The 14,912-nt window shown below is 38.6% G+C and overlaps 1 protein-coding gene across 1 annotated transcript; it reads left to right on the top strand.

Annotated features, from left to right (window-relative positions):
* Positions 1 to 9,385: 9,385 nt before the first annotated feature.
* Positions 9,386 to 13,937, top strand: LOC121759064 (integrin-linked protein kinase 1-like). The gene is made up of 12 exons (XM_042154564.1): positions 9,386 to 10,266; positions 10,462 to 10,536; positions 10,616 to 10,720; positions 10,984 to 11,069; positions 11,780 to 11,900; positions 12,049 to 12,128; positions 12,372 to 12,434; positions 12,544 to 12,662; positions 12,846 to 12,931; positions 13,036 to 13,163; positions 13,261 to 13,392; positions 13,666 to 13,937. Exons 1-12 carry the CDS (start codon positions 9,832 to 9,834, stop codon positions 13,670 to 13,672), a joined length of 1,437 nt encoding a protein of 478 aa, XP_042010498.1. The 5' UTR covers positions 9,386 to 9,831; the 3' UTR covers positions 13,673 to 13,937.
* Positions 13,938 to 14,912: the final 975 nt, after the last annotated feature.

Here is a 14,912-nt window from a genome sequence, read left to right as displayed (position 1 = left end):
AATGCACACAATTCCCCCCCACATCAATAAAATAGAAATGTTGAAACTTAGAGCCTTAGGAACATCTACCCCAAAACACTACAACCCAATAGCCCCATTACAAGCCTTTAAGCCCTTCAGTAGCTGCACGTGAGATCCAAGTCCGAAGCAAGTGTGGTTGAGCATATTGAGAGAATGCGGTCCCAACATTCCTGGTGAGGTATGAGAGACCGAGTGAATCTAGTGTTTGGCCGAGAGTTTAGGCGATCTTGACAAGCGGATATACTGACCAGGAAGGAATGAGGGGGTGGCAGAAGTTCAGGGCTGTCTAAGGCCGGATTGCACCAGATCCCGAGGTAAGGGATGGTTGAAAATATAGCCCAATCTTTGTGTTTTAGTTTTTATTTGTGTTTGTGTGTTTTTTCTGTGTTTGACCAAGTGTTTTTCTTTGCGTCGTTGTAGTATATAGTCTAGTTTAGGTAGAGTTGGTCAGGGGAGTAACCAGGCTAGAATTCGACTTATTCCTTTTTGTTTGTTCTTCACGCTTGAGGACAAGCATGTGGTAAGTGTGAGCAGTTTGATAAGTCGTATTCTAGGCCTAGGTTACGGGTCAGTATGATGTGCATAATTGAATTATATCTGCAAAACTAGTTGCTTAAGCGTGCAGGGTAAGCGTTCTAGCCAGTAGGCAGAGTTTCAGACACTTCAAGTGAAAAGGGCGTCAGGACGATTACGTACTGACCAGTATACATGCAAAAATGGCTCGAGATGGAGAAGGAGGATAGCTGGGACTGCTCAATCACAATTAAGGGTAAAGAAGTCATTTCACCGCAAGGTCTTACCCTAAAAATCAAGGGTAAGCCTCCCTATAAAAGGAAGCCACTTGGAGAAAGAAAAGATGGTTCATCATCATCACTTTTAGGAGAGTTCTCTCGGAGTTCAGTCTTTCAGCCCAGTCCAGAATCTCGTTCCTCGCCACTGCCATGGTCACTTGAAGATCTAGATGTTCCCGGAGTTCCAAATCGTCCGTTCCAGCCAGCAGAATCGTAGTTAGAGATTCCATCGCCCGGAGTGGCAAAACACTTTTATTCGCTTTCGTAGTTTAATTTACTTGCTTTCTTTACGTTGGATCTTTGTTGCTTTTGGATGTTTTCTGCCTTTGAAGTACTTGTTGAAGATCTGAACGTGTTTATGCCATGAAGTTGATTTCTGTTTCGGTTATTGTGATGATTTCTTTTCCTTCCTATTCCGCCTAGTTAGCTTAGATCTAAGGTTCCTTGGTGTTTTAAGTGCTGAATCTTTTCTTTCCTTGTTTCCGTCGCAATTTTCCTTTAGTTAAACGTGGAACTGTTCGATCGTGAGTGAATCGCTGCATGTGAAGTTGAGTTTGAGTGCGTTTCGTTTCCTGCTGACCAGTACGCGGAGTTGCAGTTTCTGTGTTTTGATTTCAGATTTGGTGTTCTTATTTGTGGATCTGTGTTCGCGAATTGATAAACTGTGTTTCTGTGTTGAATCTGGAATTATTTTCTGATTTTAGTTTGTGTTGTTGGAGAAGATGATGTCCAAGTCTAATGTTGGGGACCACTTTGCTTTTTAGATGCTTTTTGCTTTTTTGTCCTTTACTTTTAGTTATAACCTGCAGATCTGTCGGCCTAGTCACCATGACTACAACTACCCTCTGAATATTCTGTCTAACCCAAAATAGAATCCCGTACCTTCCAAATATTTTCTGTTACAAAAATGTCTCCCCATTTCCACGTACACAGTCGCCTGTCCAACACCTTTCCCACCTCCTAGTCAGTAGAGTACCACCTTTAAATTCCAGCCTAGATAAGTCTCAACCCAAAGCGTGGTAGCTAACCAAACCATCCAGAATATCACCACAATAGTTTTAACGCACCATCTCTGTGGGATTCGACCCTTACCACCACCATACTGCTTAGTAGAAGTGGGTTGAGGAATCTTTGAAGCCTGGGTCTAGGCTTAGTTAGGATCTCTATCCTGACCAGTAGGATATATCCTTGCTTGAACGACACCTACGCACCCATGGTCCTTTCAATACTCATCTTTCTTTCTCTCTCCTTTTTAATACTTACACCCACATTTTCTCTCTCCAATTAAACACTTTAACCAATAACTCCTAAAATCATGTGCCGGCTAAAGAATGTGTCATCTTAGCCGGGACGGGGGGAGTACTATTCTGTTTCATGTGTTACAAGAATCCAGTAATATGATTCTTTCTCATAATACAAAGAATAAAAATACAATATATGGCCCATAATTATAGGTAGTTCACTGGAATAGGATATTTAGTTTAATTACTTCATTAAGCACACAATTAACTTCATCATATCAATTCAATACTTCAAAACAAATAGGATATTTAGTAGTCCATAGAGTTAGGGTTTTAGTACCCTCATAGAAACAGTTCACCAAGGGCCGGAAAGTAAATCAAGTCCCCTAGGGTTTAGTAGTCCATAAGGTTAGGGTTTTAGTAACCACCCATCCCATGGGGTTCACCAAGGGCAGGAAAGTAGATCAAGTGCACCTAGGGTTTAGTAGTCCATAGGATTAGGGTTTAAGTACCCCCTAAAAACAGTTCACCAAGAGCCGGAAGGAAGATTAAGTCCCCTAGGGTTTAGTAGTCCATAGGGTTAGGGTTGTAGTAACTTCATCATATATCAGTACAATACTTCATGCATATACACAAGAAACACATAATATACAAACAACATATGATCTACATTTATAGATAGTTCATTGATAGAGTCTCTTACTTCACCAAATAGGATATTTAGTTCACTGCATTTGTTTATATTACCTCATCTATGCTTTTAACTTCATTTTTTACCTTCACTATGACTATGAGGGATGTATGTCGAATTACTTGCATTCTTCATTTTTTGAGGGGAACTTTCATCTATACAAAAGAAACACAGAATAAAAATACAATATATGGAACTTCATTCCATGAGGTTTGTTACTTAATACACAGTTAACTTCATCATACGAATTCAATACTTCATGCATTTATGCTTTAACTTTATTTTTTTTACTTTCGTTATGAGGGATTTCTGTCGAATTACTTGCATTCTTCTTTGTTTGAGGGGAACATTCACCTATACAAGAGAAAAACATAATAAAAATACAGTATATGATCAACAGTTATAGATAGTTCATTGATAGAGTCTGATACTTCATCAAATAAGATATTTAGTTTATATTACTTCATTTAATACATAATTAACTCCACCATATCAATTCAATACTTCAAAACAAATAGGTTTTAACTAGTTAAGTTCATATTTATAAAACATGACATTTTAACGTATACTCACTCTGTCCCAAGGAAGATGACCTCTTTCTTGGGCTGCACGAGATTTTATGCAACTTTATTTTTGTGTTAAGTGGAGAAGTAAATTAAGAGAGATGGAATAAAGTAAAGAAAAGGTGTTTCCATTTTTTATAATGGGTCATCTTGATTGGGACAAACCAAAAAGGAAAGTGTGAAAACACTTATATATCAATAATTCAGTAATATGTGCATTTACTTCATATAATAAGTATAATGCACTTCATATAATAAGTATAACATCTCATGAGGTTTGTACAACACAGCCACTTGATCCTAAACCTATGCATCTATAGTTAACTTCTTTTTACCTTGTTTATGAGGTATTTAAGTCGAATTACATGCTTGTTAGGGTTTTGTATACTAGAAATCACCTTTCGAGTGATTGGATACTGTAAAACTCTAATTGTTATTTTCCAATAAATGCAACAGATTATTTTTTGTCATAATGTTGTTATGTTTTACATTTAATGGTTGTTTATTGCATATTTAAATGTATAAGCAAACGTAACAAAGTCTAAGTCTTTGTTTTAGTAGACCGGTTGTGGGCATCGTCCAATTTAAGGTAACACGGTCAGTTCTAAACAAAGAAAAATAAGAATTTCACAACCTAGATAGGCCTAGACTACCTATCATGAAAGGTTGCAACGTCAGTCTGATTATTTCTAAGCCTTATTGAAATAAGATTACGTTGGTGTGGTATAACACTGAATGGATCTAACAGCAAGACGAGTCTTTATGCTATCTACTGAAAGACGAGGTCTTTATAATTAATTTCTTAATCAATGTACGTTAGCATTGAGCATACGATATTGCGTATCTACTACTTTGACTTACCAAAGGTGCGGGTTTTTCGTCACCCAACGATCCAGGTATATTGGGTAGTGGCGATCATTATCTAGCGGTGCTAGGATTGCTATTACGTTGAATCGTGCGCGGGGGGAGTCTCGTTTGATAACATCCACAAGAGGAGCTCGAAACAAGGTTTTATTATTCGGAACCTAGCTAGTTGGAGTTTAATTACTCCATGAATAATAAATAAGAGTTTCTTGCTAAGTCCACTCTTGGAGATTAAAATATGTTAATTAATTAAGCCCATAGCAGACAATAATTAATTAATGGATGTTTCTATCTTAAGCGCAGAAAATAAATTAAATGCAATTAAAGGAAACCCGGAATACTTGTAATTTCGGATTTGGAAGGCAGTGCAATATTACTTCTGTAGTGGCTACTTGTAATATTCCAACATAAGCTTATATTAAATTGTGGGTTCAATTTAATTGGTAAAATCCTTAGATCCCTGACTGGGCTCAATATGTGACTTAATATAAATAGGAGAATAAATGAGACAGAAAATACACATTATTACTCTATCAAATTTTCGTCCCCCTCTAAGAAAGAGAGAGTTCGAAATTTTGCCTCCTCCGTGAGCTGAGTTCTGTCTTCGTTATTCAAGTCCTAGTACGTTGGTGAGATTTGCCCACACAAATATCAGCATATAGTCTGGGACTCCAGTCAGAAGATCCAAGGTCAAGTATTGAAGATCTTCACGTGGAGACGGAGCAAGCCATCATCGATTCTTGATTGAATCAACGAGGTAAATTGGCTAATTCCGTAGTAAGCATGTTTTAGGGATTTTATATGCTAAGGCCATCCGCAATGGGGCGGACGATGGCACGCCCGATGGCGCGCATCGTCCGCTCCCGCCATCGTCCGCCCCATTGCGGGTGCGTTACATAGGCCGCGGACGATCGTCGCGCCCTATACTAAGGGCGCGGAGTATAGCGCGGACGATGCCCATCGTCCGCGCCATCATCCACCCCATTGCGGTCTAGCGGACGATGGCCGCAGACGATATAGGCCATTGTCCGCGCCATCGTCCGGCCCACTGTGGGCTACGCGGACAATGGCACGCGGTTTCATTTTTTTATAAATAGAGTTCATTTGTAATTTCATTTCACGATTTCACTTTAGAAACTTATTACATTTACATAATTACTACGAAATGGATTCAAGTCCCAATAGTCCTATGTTTAGCGGAGAGGCGCGTTGGCCGGGTACAGAACCCGGCGAATATCATTCGTTCGACGCCGACACCCAGTACGATCCAGATTTCAGTACGGAATCGTACGGGTTGTCTGACATGGAGCCGTCTCCAAACTGACCAAGCGCTCCCTCCGGCCGTGACGCCGCAGCGGCCGATCCCGAACCCGCCGCGACCGCTTCCGCCCCAGCCAAAAAGAAGCAGAACCGGCAGCGGGCGCAGAAGTTGCCGCCTCCTGGAAATTACGATGAGTACGCCCCCAGCCGTACGAACTACACCGACGATGAAACCCTCATTTTGGCCCGGTGTTGGGTAGATATATCGGAAGACCCGATTTTTGTGAACAACCAGAGGCGGGTCGCGTACTGGGAGCGCTTTGCCGGCCTCTACAATGAGGCCAAGCCGCCGACCACGTACAAGGGCAAACGTGAGCAACTCCGCAAGCACTGGGATCAAGTGAAGAAGCAAGTGAACTTGTACGCGGCGGAGTTCGAGAAGTTCACGCGGGCACAGGGGAGCGGCGAGAGCTTGAGCGACGTGCGCGCTAAAGCGCTGTTGTCGTACCTGTCGATGTACGGCGACTTCAAGCACGAGGCCATCTGGGTGCTCTTGAGGGACAAGCAGAAGTTCCAAGGTGGAATTCTGCACACTGGTGCGCCGAAGAGGACGAAGACCACCGAAGCTGGTGATTACACGAGCAGCGGCAGCGGCAATCACCCGGTTGACCTCAACCGGACGTACGTGGATGAAGGGAGTTCCGGCACACCGGTGTCCTCCCGGCGTCAAGGCTGCGAAGGCCAAGGGGAAGGCGGCCGCGACCTCATCCTCGACCGCTGCAAACTCATCTCCGTTCCCGGAAACGCTCCCGACCCAGACGGCCACCGCGTTTGAGTCGTTGGCAACAGCGTCGATGGCGAGGACGTTATTGAAATGAATCGGCTCTCGATTTTGAGATTCGGGGATTTGAAGAAGATGAAGAAGAAGAAGAAGAAGAAGAAGAAGAAGAAGAAGAAGAAGAAGAAGAAGAAGCAGCAGCAGCAGCAGCAGCAGCAGCAGGAATGTGAAAGAGTGATTTTGGTTTGGATGGGTTTAACCCTAAAAATTTCATTCCAAGGCAAAATGACATAAATACCCCTCGTGTTGAAGTAATTTGTGTATGCAATGAACTACGGAAAATAATACTAATAATCTAATCCAATCCATCAAATTCAAAATCTAATGGTCCTAATTTGGTCTCTAGTTCGGCATTAAGAAGTGGATTTTCATGGGAGTCAATTAACTTAAATAATGAGTAGCATCTGAAATAAGTTTATTAGTGGATTGTGGGGGTATAAAAAAGAAAAAAAATTGTCAACAATAATAATTATAAGGAGAAAATTAATAAGTGGAAACATAACAGAAAAAAAAAATGCACAGGAGGCCATACCTTAACCAATTGGGCCAATATAAACTATTTAAATTGTTGGGGCCATAGGCCCAGGCCCGGTCTGAAGTGTTTTTTAATCTATACATATTACTAATAAAATTTGAAGGGGCAAAATTGGCTTGAATCAACAATCGCATTCTACAACACAAATAGCAAATGCATATGGATTATTCATGCTTTACAGTCTCAGCAATCAAACACTATATAAAGTATCTAAGTTATAATATCTCATCATGGGAACCAAACATCCCCAATATGCATATGTAATTATGTATTGTTTGCAGAATCACAAGACATACAAGTGGTGGAATTCACTTGTGAGTCTCTATCTTACTTATATTATCAATCAGTATGCCATTATTAATTTCTTTCAGTTATTGTTCTTAAGAAAGTCCTTGTTAAGGTGAACATTTTGAGTAAAAGCAAAATTCTCATAAAAATAAAAAAATTTAGAAATAGTACGAGTTTTGATACAAAATTAATAAATTATAATACTCCATCCGTCTCGGCTCAAGTGATTGATTTCTTTTTGGTCGTTGTTTTGTTGTTTTGCGAAGATGATAATAAATGGTTAAAGTGGAGAGAAAGTAAAGTAAGAGATAGAATAATATAGAAGAGAGTCGTATATATATTATTCTATTAATTATTTTACGTTCCCTCCACTTAAATTATTTATTAGCATTTTCCTCAAACACGTGCCGAAAAGCAGTCAATCACTTGAGATGAGACGGAGGGAGTAAGAGATATAAAAAGAAAAAGCGATGGAGTACTAGATCCGAACCGATTTGAAAATCCAAAATTAGCCTAAAATAAGATCCAAATCAATCCGAATTTCGAAGAAAAGAATTCAATCCAAAATTTGAAATTCAATGTGGTCCGGATTGGGTATTTTTCTCACCTTTATACATCTTCCACTTATTCATATCACTCATATTTTATTACGAAGCTTTCAGTAATTTTCATCAACACATTTTTTAAAAAATTATGATGAAAAAGTGATGGACTCTTACTTGTACATGGATGGAGTATTTATTAAAAATTTGTTTTGGATAGCTATATGAAGGTTATTAAGAACAATGACTTTCGAATAATCGATTATATTCTAGTAGTTGGGACAAGGAAGAAATATAGATCATCAGTATTCAAGTTTCTGCCAATCAAGGTGATATCACCTTGATAGGTAGAAACTAGAGGAGCAATGGAATATCACCTTGACGTGGTAGAAATCAGAGGGAGGTTATCCCTAAGTCCAATGTGAGTTAATTCGTATTCTTTTTTTTTGTGTAGTTTTATACATTTATGCTCCCTCGTTCCAAGGTAGTTGAGTCTTATTCCTTTTTTAATTGTTCCAAGTAGTTGAATTATTTTTTTTTTGGCAAAAACTTTATTCCATCTCTTACTTTATTCTCTCTACTTTAACCTTTAAGACATCAATTTCTTAACTCTTATGTCAAAAAGAAATGTCTCAACTACCTTGCGAACCGATAGTGTATTATTCATTATCTATGATAATAATGGAAAATTAGTTGAGCTACTTACATGACTTGAATGATATCGGATTAGACTAGTAATAGCTTAAATTATTCTTGCAATAATGGATGGATATCATAATGACCAAGTCAAACTCCCACCATGTTTTAATATTAGCCAAGTTGGCAACAAATCATATCTAGCTGGTTAACTTACTACTTTTGTCCACTTCAAACTATACCCTACACGGAATTCAGTCCCATGTGTCTTCATTTCAAACGTCTCTATTTATGCTTTCATCAATTTTACTAATGCGATCCTACAAATCATACTACACAATAATATCATTTTGTTTTTGATGCTCTTTTCATTATTGCTAATCTAAGTTCTTTTTTTTTTTTTTTTTTTGTTTTTGGGTTTTTAACATATAATAAATATCACGCGGTTTTTTTTTAAAAAGTCTACCAACTTTAAACTAAACAAATAATATTAAGAACTTTGATCGGAATATCAATTTTCCACTGTTGATAGATTCCGACTTATTTTTTACGACATGGAAAGCGAGTTGGCATTTAATTGATGGCATGGAATATAACTTAATTTTTTAAAACAAAAAAATGACATATAATGAATCAAAGGATTTTACTATTTCATCTCATTCACACCATTCTCTTTTTCTCCATAATCCTCATCAACATGTCATGTATGCAAAATTTTGGCACATCAGCCATTGCTAATGGGTGCAGAATAGATATCTTAATCAAAGTTCCTGATATTTTTTGCTAAATAAAATAAAAAAATTCAAAGTACATAGATAGTAGACGTCAATAACCGTTGTTGTTTTACATACCAAACTCACATATCAAATAAAATAGGATAATTTAGTAGAATTGTTTGATTTTACCCCGCATAAAGCGAATCAATTCCTTTTTAGCCTAATCTTTTTTTCATTATTAATACGTATTATTTGCATTTAAGAAAATATGTGGGGAAAAAAACAAAAAGAAAAAGAGGAGTAGTATGAACTGAAGTAGACTGAGTAAACGGTGAACAAGTAGCAATGTGAAGTAGGAGTGAGTACGTACGTAGCAAAGATCTTTCCGGATTATCGGCGATCCAGTGGAATAAATTACATGGTCTTTTCATTTTCACCTTTCTCTTTCTCTTTCTCTTTCTCTTTCACTCACTCACTCCTTTTTCTTTCATTTCCCCTTTTCGTTTGAGGGCTTTCTTCTCCAGCTCTCTAACGATCGATCCACTCTCCCAAATTCCAACCTAAACAACTTGAAATTAAAAAAAAATACTAATAATCTGTATCCCTTCTCCTTGAAAATTCTTATCGATTGCCTCATTTCCCACAACATTTCATTTGACAGAGAAATTAGGTTGCATCAGCATATAACAAGAGAAATTCAAGGCACAGTGTTGCTTTGAAGAGAAATCACTCTGTTTTCGGAATTTATTTTTAGGCGAAACGCCGCAAATTCAATCTCATTTAATATTCATCGGGTGGAGCTTATGGTGTTGTTGTGATTAGAAACAGTTAGCGATCAATTGTGAATGATGGATATTGCGTCGCAGTTGAAGCGCGGGATCTCGCGCCAGTTCTCGACGGGGTCGTTGAAGATGAGCCGGAGATTCAGTTTCCAGCGGCAGAACTCGATGGACCCGCGGCGGAACAATTTCCGGTTCAGCATCGGGCGGCAGTCGTCGATGGACCCCATACGGCGGACTCCGGTGACGGAAGACGGCGGCGAGGAGGAGATGACTGTGCCGAGCAACCTCGACAGCACAATGCAGCTGCTGTTCATGGCGTGCAAGGGCGACGTGGATGGGGTGCGGGACTTGCTGGATGAAGGGATTGATGTCAACAGCGTCGATTTGGATGGCCGGACAGCGCTGCACATAGCTGCCTGCGAGGGTCACGTCGAGGTTGCCAGTCTTTTATTGAGCAGGAAGGCCAATATTGATGCTCGGGATCGATGGGGCAGCACGGTACACTGATTAATTTGTTGTGCTCTGCATTTGCCAAACTAAGAATTAATCGTGCTTGATTGATGGATAGTTTTATTGTGCCACTGGAATTGATGAAACTTGATTGATGCACTTGAGTATCATTCACCTTCTTATGAAACTTGATGAGGTTTCCAACATATTAATTTTGATAGATTTACATATTGATCATGGCAGGCTGCTGCTGATGCCAAATATTACGGAAATGTGGAAGTTTTTAATATGTTGAAATCTCGTGGAGCTAACGTGCCAGTAAGTATGAAAAATCATTTTGTGGAGAAGCTTATTTCCTTTTTACTGTCACTAATATAAATTTGTTTCATATTCTCAGAAAACCAAAAAGACACCCATGACGGTTTCAAATCCTCGTGAAGTTCCAGAGTATGAGCTCAATCCATTAGATATTCAAATACGAAGAGGTGATGGCATATCTAAGGTATGGTCTTCCGTGCAACTACCAGAGCATTGTACATTTGTACTCCAAATAGAAATTTAATGGCTTGTCTATATATTTGTATGCAATATGTATGACATATTGCTTTGACTTAATAGATTATCAGGCATAAAGAGCTATTGTGCCTTCTCTATGTTGTTGATTATCAAAATGTCTCAAATTGTTCTCATGGAAGGAAATGATTACATGGTATCATACTTAGTTAATTCGATAGGCTGATTTTTAGGTATGGTATCTGTGAACAGGGATCTTATCAAGTTGCTAAATGGAATGGCACTAAAGTTTCAGTGAAGATACTCGACAAGGATAGCCATGCAGACCATGACTCGATGTATGTGCTGCTTTCTTTCCAGCTTTAGTTCTAGCTTGTCTATTTAGTTTCATTTTTAGTAAACAAATCTCATTTTGTATATCTATGCATCTTTATGCAAATACTAAATTGGCCACCTAAAGCAGTATTGGCCAATTTATAGTATGTTAAAAGAAAAATGAGCTAGCTCTTAATGTGCATGCAAGTTAGATGAACTTAACGAATTGAATGTGTAGATAGTGTTTCACAAAGCAGTGATGTTTCATTGAAGTGCATTATCGGCATCCTTATTTTGCGAGATTGTCATGTCACAGTTACCTGCTAAGAACAAAATCTTTCAGTAAATTCTAGAAACTGTTTAGTACTCATATGTCATTCACAATAGTTCACAGTCTTGGTTTTCTTTTATCTATTGGCATGAAAAAGGGGCTATTTGGATAATGAAATAGGCTTTTTACAATTTTTAGAGGCAAAAAGCTGAACAATAATTCCATAGTCTTTTATATTTGACATCGGCTTCCTTACCAATTAGCATACTCTGATGTGTTATCATAATTTGTTGTCTGAATGCAAGCTGTAAAAAATGTGCATTACTACTGCCATGAAATCTGATAGAGTATTATTAAATCATCATGTTTTCTTTCTTTTTGTTATACTAGTACCTAGTATTTTATTTTCCTGTCTGTGCATGACTTCATGAACTGAACTAATTATTATGCCCTACTCTGCAGAAATGTGTTCAGGCATGAATTAACCTTGGTAGAAAAGGTTCGGCACCCTAATGTGGTTCAGTTTATTGGTGCTGTCACCCAAAATATACCTATGATGATTGTTATGGAGTATCATTCAAAAGTAATCATCTCTCTCTCTCTCTCTCTCTCTCTCTCTCTCTCTCTGTTACCCACTTCCAAGGCATATATACATTGTACCTCTATAAACTGGTGTAGCTCTGTATTTGTTGTTTGCTTCCTTTAGTATTAGCTATCTTCAATTTTTTCAGGTTGACCTTGCTAGTTACCTTCAAAAGAAAGGGCGTCTATCCACGTCTAGGGCATTAAGATTTGCTCTTGAAATTGCCAGGTACTTTTGCTGATTCAGATACTCCACCTGTGCTGTTAATCTGCTCAATAAGTGCATGCTTGTGCTCTTTTTCTATCTATATTACTCTTTTGCTGCTCTTTGCTAGTTGCTTCATTATTTTTTTCATAGTGCTTTTTGCTCAGTTGAGAAACATTTTTTCTTCTCCAGCTCTCTGGTTGAACTTCTAAGTTACTTCTATATTTATTGCATTCTGTTTTTCTGTATGATGTTCTTTTTTTGCAGGGGCATGAATTGTCTTCACGAGTGCAAGCCCGAACCAATCATACATTGCGATTTAAAGCCAAAGTAAGGAATGCTTAAGTTGGTTAGAGTGTCTGAATGTTTTCCACTTAGATGGAGTATTTACGTTACAATACACGTTTTTTTAATATTTGCAATTTTTGTAAGGTGCCAGAAATATTTTGCTGGATTTTGGAGGGCAGCTGAAGGTTGCAGGGTTCGGTGTTACTAGGTTGTCAGCACAGGCACCTGATAGAGTAAAACTTTTGCAGCCTGAAGCCACAGATCGTTCAAGTGAGTCTTCAGTCTTCACAGTTCTCACATAACTAGTATTACTAGTTTCTTTAGTTCAAGTTACTGTTCAGTAAATGGAAATTTCTACCAGTTTGGCTAGTTTCTCCAGGCTATGCTTGATTAAACATGATCATATATAAAGTAGTTTACGATCTTATTGTTTTCTATATATTCTATATGTAGATGTGTACTTAGCACCGGAGGTGTACAACAACGAAGCATTTGACAGAAGTGTGGATGTGTACTCTTTTGGTGTTATGCTATTTGAGGTATACTTCAACTACATGCTGAAGAGTGCACATATTTGAAGAAAGTATTTGAGATATATGATATGATTAAAGTTTAAAATCGTCTGCCACACTTCTTATACCAGATGATGGAGGGCGCTCCGCCATTTTCTTCAAAATCTCCTGAGGACGCTGCTAGGGTGATTTGCTTAGAAGGGAAGAGACCATCATTTAAGTCAAGATCTAATAAATCTTTTCCTCCAGAATTGAAAGAGTGAGTTATTCACTTGATCAAAGAAGAAAGGCATATAATTGAGTTTCACAAAAACGGGTGCTGTTTTTCACCTCTAATGCTTGGTGGTGTATCCCAGGTTGATCGAGGAATGCTGGCATTCAAGTCCCAGTGTGAGGCCGACATTCTCACAGATCATAATACGATTGGATAAGATTGTCATGACATGCTCCAAGCAAGGATGGTGGAAGGACACTTTCAAACTCCCCTGGTATGCTCACACATTCTTTCTTTTAATACGAATTATAGCACAAAGCAAAAATGAAAACATGATAAAACTGGTTATCCAGTTTGTCACTCTGTGTGACTGTTTGGGGGCTTTGTCAAGCTAAAGATTTTTTATTAAATTTTTCGAATACAAATACATGAGACAAGGCGAGTATTTAAAGTGAGAAGCACGCCTAATAAGGGATTTTGCTGAAACTGAGCAACAAAATGGACTAGATGAGGGGTGTGATGATTAATAAGATGTGTCGTTGTGCAGGAAATAAGGGGTGTATCCGACGATAATCCATTACTTTCTTTGAACGTAAGAAGCCTGTACAGTACGCCACGTTCAAAGAAAGTAATGCAGGATCATGAGCCAGTGAAGGGGCACACATAAGCCCAAGAGCGTTTGTATTTACACACTTTTGTATAATCGGAGTTTGAGTTTATATGTGCATATTTTTTGTTGCCGTACTTGTATGTGAGTTAATGTTAATACCCTTCATTTCTTTACCTTTAAAATTTTATTTATTACTCCAACCGCAAAAACAGTGTTGTATTTAAGATAATGAGGGATCCAAATATTTGCCTTTCTGCATATTGATACGACCTCGGCAAATTTCTATCTGTATATAATTAAGATTTGAGTTATTACTATTCATTAAATTAATAACGTGTTAAAAGGATCAGTATATGGAAACTAAGAAATGTATATTTTGTGGCTTTAAATTAAAGAGGCCACCTTTAAGAAAAATTTAGCCATTTTTTGAGATTTGAAATATTATATAGAGTGTCCACGATGGTGGCCCTTGAAGACCACCAAAGTTGGCCCGGCCACCATTTGTGGCTCTCTTGTGGCCCTCCGCAATGGTAAATGAACAAAATTAACAATAACAACAAGGGCCACGAAATGTGGCCCTCTCCCAAAAAAAATAATTTGTTTGTTTTTTTTAATGATATTTTTTAATTTAACTATATTAAATTTTATTAGATTAATAATTAACATAATTTAATAAAGTTACGAATTAAAGACAAATTTTCGTCGTACTATAGATAGAGGTTCTACAACGAAATTTTTTAAAAAACACAACATCAAAAGATAAAAAAACGCCACCGCCTCCTACTCGGTGGCGTCATCGGAATCCGGCACATCTTCTTCACCACCTTCTCGCCCGCCCCCACTGCCGCTAGCTTCGCACGTCTCCGACCCATCGGTCTACCCCAACTTCGACCTCAATCTAATAATGAGGTCGTAGCACATCTTCTTGGTGAGAGGGTCTGTCGATTTCTCATACAAGGACAAGTTATCCCCAAGTTGCTTCATCATCTGCACCTCCAGTGTTTGAGCCAACGCCGCGGTCGGTGATGGACGCGGTGCCGACGCGCTCGCAGCAGAGACTTGGGATGCGGTTCTAGCTTCCCGGATGGCGGATTGTTTGCCCTGCGGGCGTTGGCGCCTCGACATTGTCGAGGGGGGCTCATCCAACACATCGTCATTCAGGTCGAATGCACATGTGTCGCTAC

This window comes from Salvia splendens, chromosome 12 (genome assembly GCF_004379255.2).
Source record: "Salvia splendens isolate huo1 chromosome 12, SspV2, whole genome shotgun sequence".
Taxonomy (NCBI): Eukaryota; Viridiplantae; Streptophyta; class Magnoliopsida; order Lamiales; family Lamiaceae; genus Salvia; species Salvia splendens.
This window is presented reverse-complemented; position numbering and strand designations above follow the sequence as displayed.